The sequence below is a fragment of the Lolium rigidum genome, chromosome 6, assembly GCF_022539505.1.
Source record: "Lolium rigidum isolate FL_2022 chromosome 6, APGP_CSIRO_Lrig_0.1, whole genome shotgun sequence".
Classification (NCBI taxonomy): Eukaryota; Viridiplantae; Streptophyta; class Magnoliopsida; order Poales; family Poaceae; genus Lolium; species Lolium rigidum.
This window is the reverse complement of record NC_061513.1, coordinates 41,296,070-41,302,069: the sequence shown is the minus strand read 5'-3', so window position 1 is coordinate 41,302,069 and position 6,000 is coordinate 41,296,070. Positions and strand designations below refer to the sequence as shown.

General features: G+C 53.1%; 1 protein-coding gene across 1 annotated transcript; it reads left to right on the top strand.

The window, feature by feature from the left end:
* The first annotated feature begins 904 nt into the window (after positions 1–904).
* LOC124661865 (probable glucuronosyltransferase Os01g0926400) lies at positions 905–2,346 on the top strand. Its single transcript, XM_047199756.1, has 3 exons — positions 905–1,291; positions 1,407–1,648; positions 1,761–2,346. The coding sequence occupies exons 1-3, from the start codon at positions 965–967 to the stop codon at positions 2,275–2,277; spliced, it is 1,086 nt and encodes a 361-aa protein (XP_047055712.1). The 5' UTR covers positions 905–964; the 3' UTR covers positions 2,278–2,346.
* The last annotated feature ends 3,654 nt before the right edge of the window (positions 2,347–6,000 follow it).

Sequence of the window (6,000 nt, the reverse complement as noted above, 5' to 3'; positions counted from 1 at the left end):
CTTCATAACTAGTGATTTGGTATGCATATATGTCCACCCGGTTCCCTCCGAATTGAATTGTATGTACATGGTACTGAATACTGAAACTAGTTCTGTCAAGGTTCCATTGATTTCAAGACGTCAATGAATTGTCTGATTGCTTAGCTTAGGATAGTTTCTTCTTTTTTCTTGGTTTCTAGGTTAGCTCTGTTTGGGCAGATATATATTGTAGTTGTTAAACCTTTTTTGTGGATGAACAACTCATCAGCCATTTTACAACAACTATATTCTCTTCAGAAAGTGGTTATTTGGTATGCATAAATATTCAGCCAGTTCCCTCCGTACTAAATTGTATGTACATGGTACTGAATACTGAAAGTAGTTCTGTCAAGATTCCATTTGTCAAGTGCACATTTCAAGACATGAATGAATTGTCTGATTGCTTGGCTTAGGATATTTTCTTCTTTTTTCTTGGGTTGTAGGTTAGCTCTGTTTGGGCAGATATATATTGTAGCTGTTAAACCTTTTTTTTGGATGAACAACTCATCAGTCATTTTACACCAACTATATTCTCTTCAGAAAGTGGTGATTTGGTATGCATAAATATTCATCCGGTTCCTTCCGAATTAAATTTTATGTACATGGTACTGAATACTGAAACTAGTTCTGTCAAGTGCACATTTAAAGACGTGAATGAATTGTCTGATTGCTTAGCTTAGGATATTTTCTTCTTTGCTAGCTCTGTTTTTGGTTTCTTTCCACCTAGGCTAAGCTTTGTGGTTATGTTTGATACGTGCCCTGCTAAGTTTTTCTTTTATTACAAGAATGATGCATAGTTTGATCCTTGTGTTCGAGATAATGAACCGAACCAACTGATTGTGCATGACCACGAACTAATTTTCAAACATGATGAATGGCTGCAGGGAACGCTGGCAATGTGCTTCAAGACAACCCGGTGGGGAAGATCAAGGTCTTTGTCTATGAGATGCCGAGGAAGTACAACCATTACCTGCTGGAGAAGGACGGCCGTTGCCTGTACCACATGTTCGCGGCGGAGATCTTCATGCACCAGTTCCTGCTTGGGAGCGCGGTGCGGACCATGAACCCAGAGGAGGCCGACTGGTTCTACACCCCGGTGTACGTGACGTGCGACCTGACGCAGCAGGGGTTCCCGCTGCCGTACAGGGCGCCTCGGATCATGAGGAGCGCCGTGCAGTACATCGCGGCGACATGGCCTTACTGGAACAGAACTGAGGGGGCAGACCACTTCTTCCTTGCTCCCCATGACTTCGGGGCATGCTTCCACTATCAGGTAAGCTTATATTCAGCACTAGTGGATTTCATCAACGGCAATGCAAGATCATCAGAGTAAGCAAAACTGAATTTTGTGTTTAAACATACTGAGAACCTGTTTGTTCCAATTTCAGGAGGAGACTGCGATTCAGAGGGGGATCCTGCCGGTGCTCCGGCGCGCGACGCTGGTTCAGACGTTTGGGCAGAGGAACCATCCGTGCATGCAGAGTGGCTCCATCATCATCCCTCCTTACGCCAACCCGCAGAAGATGCAGGCTCACCTCATCTCCCCTGGCACGCCTCGGTCCATCTTCGCCTACTTCCGCGGCCTCTTCTACGACATGGGCAACGACCCCGAAGGCGGCTACTACGCGAGGTAATGAACTACTACAAAACAATGTCACCATGATCAGTGTTGATGCAATTGCAAATGCGAATGGCACGATGAATCATGTGTAATGGAAAATGTAACAATGAACGAAATGCAGGGGCGCTCGTGCGTCGGTGTGGGAGAACTTCAAGGACAACCCTCTGTTCGACATGTCGACGGAGCACCCGTCGACGTACTACGAGGACATGCAGCGCGCCATCTTCTGCCTGTGCCCGCTGGGGTGGGCGCCGTGGAGCCCGCGGCTGGTGGAAGCCGTGGTGTTCGGGTGCATCCCGGTGATCATCGCCGACGACATCGTGCTCCCGTTCGCGGACGCCATCCCCTGGGAGCAGATCAGCGTGTTCGTCCCCGAGGCCGACGTGCCGCGGCTGGACTCGATCCTGGCGTCGGTGCCGCCCGAGGACGTGGTGCGGAAGCAGCGGCTGCTGGCCAGCCCGGCCATGAAGCAGGCGGTGCTGTTCCACCAGCCGGCGGCGAGGGCCGGGGACGCCTTCGACCAGGTGCTCAACGGGCTGGCCCGCAAGCTGCCCCACGGGAAGGGCGCGTTCCTGCAGCCCGGGGAGAAGGTGCTCGACTGGAACGCCGGCCAGGAGAGCGACCTCAAGCCCTGGTAGACTGAGAGTCCTGTGTATGTAGATCGCGCCTGTACATTTCAGTTTTTCTTCAGACCACACTTGTTGTTCTTTCTTTTTTGTCCCGTTTCGTTCGTTATTTCTTTCTTTTTTTGCGTGTATGCAGCAGCAGCAGCCAGCAGAGATAGAGAAGCAGCCCAGCGTGAGGTTTGTACGTGTCGATGGTTTGCGATGTGTGATTTAATTTAGCGTTTAGCAGCGCGCCTTGCTGTGATTTTGCTCAATCCTCTTTTATAACATGCTGCTACGTGCGCCAACGAACTGACACCGCTGATGTCAAAGCAAAAAAAGAAAGAAATGGAATTCTCCAGGGTTCTGACGCGTGCACCTAGAACTGAAATTCTCCAGGGAATTTGTCAGGAAGATGCAGACAGTTCCCGCTGACAGGGAAGGAATGGGAAAAGTAACAAGAACAGTACGTGGTCTCTGAAGTCTGAACAACCTGACGAGGTACACAACTACACATCGCTGTGATCTTTCGGGCAGTCAGTGGGGTGGTGACGAGCTGCTGCTTCGTCAAGTCAAAGCAGCCCCGCCCCTCTGATTTGAGAGAAGCCGCCGCGACGATGTTGACCAACAGAAGCGATCAGCGGGCGGGACCGGAGGGTGGCCGGGTGGACTTTGTGCTGCAGCTAGCGTCGCGCTCGCCGCGATGGCCAAACGGGCAACTGGCCATTGGGTTGGGGTCAAGTTTCAGGCCCTTGGCCCTTGGGTTTTGTTTGTTGTTCCCCTTCCCTCTATTTGATTGTGAAACTCCTTTTTTGAATCATGTTTTTTAAGTCCATCGATCTATTCATAATCCTCAACGGTATAAAAAAGCTCTAAAGGTAATAAGAATTACAAACATGTTCTTTCGACAACCTAGTGGCGACTACAAGCACTCAAACAAACCGAAAGCGTGACGCCGTCCTCGACCCTCAACGAATGTCGTAGTACATATTGTTGTAGTAGACATAGGAAAAACCGTTGTACTTAGGCCCTGAATGACAACGACCAAATCCAGCGAGATCCGCTGGGAAAGAAACCCCACACACCCTCCAGTGAAGCACCGCCAGTACGAGGGTTAGACGGGGAGGACTTCATCTTCAAGGAGTCGCCACCACCACACGTTCATGAGTAGGACAAAAACCCTAAAAAAGGAAAACATGAAACGGAGCCCTCCTGCAGATCACCTCTATGACGTCCTAGCCTAGTGCTCAATATGATTAATAGTATACTTATATCAACAAGTTGAAACTTTTTTTCGGAAGCTCATCTCCAAAGATCTTCGAGATTAAGCGTTCTTGGCCGGGAGCGATTTAAGGATGGGTGACCGACCGGGAAATTGATGACATGTGCTAATCTGTGGGGCTAGTCTAGAGCTATAGGTGAGCTGTCAGGGTAACATGCCTGGCCTAGGGGTGGGGGTGTTACAACCTCCATGGTCTCTCTCTAAAACCACTCACCATTATTTCTGATGATAAAGAATTGTGACAACTTTGTAGACGAGGCATTTTACACCCACATGGTTTTTAAATGAGTTTTAAAAGTACTTTAAAATGCTTTTGAAAAAATCCACGAAAATGCCACACGTACGTCTTGATGTTCTATATGCTCGTAGAGCTGTTTCATGAAAAAACGATATTTTATCTGTAGTGTGGCAAAATAAAAAAATAAAAAAATGGTGCATAAAAAACTATTCACGAGACATTTCCTTACTTTTTTTTATGCGGGACACAAAAAATGTTGATTTCTCGTGAAGCTTGGTGTACGCACATAGAATGTCGAACTGTACACACGAAATTTTTGTTTGGATTTCTATTGACATTTTAAAATGCTTTTCCAAAGTGGATTTCCAAAACTTTGTTTAGTTTTTTAATAGTGTTAGCACGCTTATTGACACAGATACAATATGATGAGACCCTTACACTAGTTCTAGGTCGACCAAGATTTAAGATAGTTATAGATTAGCTCTATAGCTGTTAGATTTGTATTGTTATTCGTGCACATGAAAATTACACATGAGCTGCGCATATAAATTACTCCGTTCGAAAATAAATGACTCGAATTTATCTAGATGCGCATATATTTACACACTAAAACACGTCTTGTTACCTGAGAATCTAGATAAAAATCCGAGTCATCTATTTCCAGAAAAAGAAAATATAAACCAGATTAAAGTTAGGTCAACCAAGGACTAAAACCAGCCGCGTTCTATTGAGTAAGTAAAAATGCGTTCAGATCTCTCGCGTTCATGGCAAGAAATGCGCCATTGAACATTGAGCAACGGTAGGTACCGGGGTACCTCACGAAAGAATGCACGGGTGGCTCCAGTAGCCGCCACCCTCGACCCTCCGTCCGTCACAGTGTCACCCGTGTATCCGGCGGCTAGGTGCGACGAACCTGATAAAATACGAACTCGACGAGGGGGCCAGACTGCTGCTGTTTTTTTTTTCTTTTTTCAAGAACGCTGCTGCTTGTTGGACTTTTCCTGCGTCCAAGGGACGGGGCACTTGCTTATCACTTGCCTTGCTTGCATCAGCACTACGCTCTGAGGGCGTCTCAGCAGGCGGCCCATCCCGCCGCCAGCGTCCGGATGGGTCGGCCGGACAAAGCCGGGCCCAACGCGGGGACGCACGCAAGCGGACGGCCGCGGCGTCGGAACGACGCAAACCCGGCCCAACTGGGCCGGGTTTGCGTGGCCGCGGATGGCACGCGGCGTCCTCGCGTGTCCGCGCCTGTCCGCGTGGGTGGCCCACTGTCGGTGCCCGGTCCTATTAAATGTGGATCGGGGGAAGTGGGCTGTCCCTATCCGATCCCCGCTTTCCACTCCGGCCGCACGCGCGAGCTCGGAGCTTCCGCGCCGCCATGGCCCCGAGCGCGAGTTCTCGCCATCCGCCAACGACCACGAGGCGGCGGCCGGCCGGCCGGTCCGCGCCGGCGCCGTTCGCCATGGGGCCGCCGGCGACGCCCGAGCAGCGACCGGATCTACGTCACCGTAGCGGTGGCGCGGATGTTACGGGACGTCGGCGTCCCAATGCCGTGGGGGACGTGCACCTCCACCGGGCGGCACTTGAGCCCGGATCGGGTTCGGTGCCGCCCATCCCGGCGTCGAGGCCGCGCCCGCTACGCCGAGATCCCGGAGGCGCCGCGCTCAGCTGCCGGCGGACCTCCGGCGAGGACCCCGCGTGCGGCGACGCAAGTCCCAGCCGGGACTTCGGTTCGAGGTGGAGCACGATGCGCGGCGGCGCACGTGCTTCACATCCGCGACGGCGCGGCCTCGCGCGCGGCCCGAGCACGGCGCGCTAGGCGGGGCTGGCCGCCGCCCGGCGGCCTCTACATCGGCGAGCCCGGCTCCCGGCCCGGCCCCGGCCGCGGCCGCGGCCGCAGCCCGGGGAGGAGGAGAACGACCGGAGGCTGCAGGGCGGCGCTCGCGGCGTCCGCGAGCGGCGGGACCTCGACGAGCCGGCCAAATGGCCGCTCCTCGCCGAGACGCTGCGCACCTCCGCGGCCGGAGGAGGCGGCCGGGGAAGGCCCGGGAGGACGCCCGGGCGGACGCGTGGGCCTTCCTCCGAGCTGGCGCGCCGTCGGGGAGGAGGCCGCTACGCGTCGGGCGGCGCTCCGGGAGGAGGAGCGCCGGGCCGCGCGCGCGGCGGAGGAGGAGCGCCGGCCACGCGGGCGGAGGAGCGGCTCCGACGGGGAGTCCGCGCGGAGAGCACGGCTGCG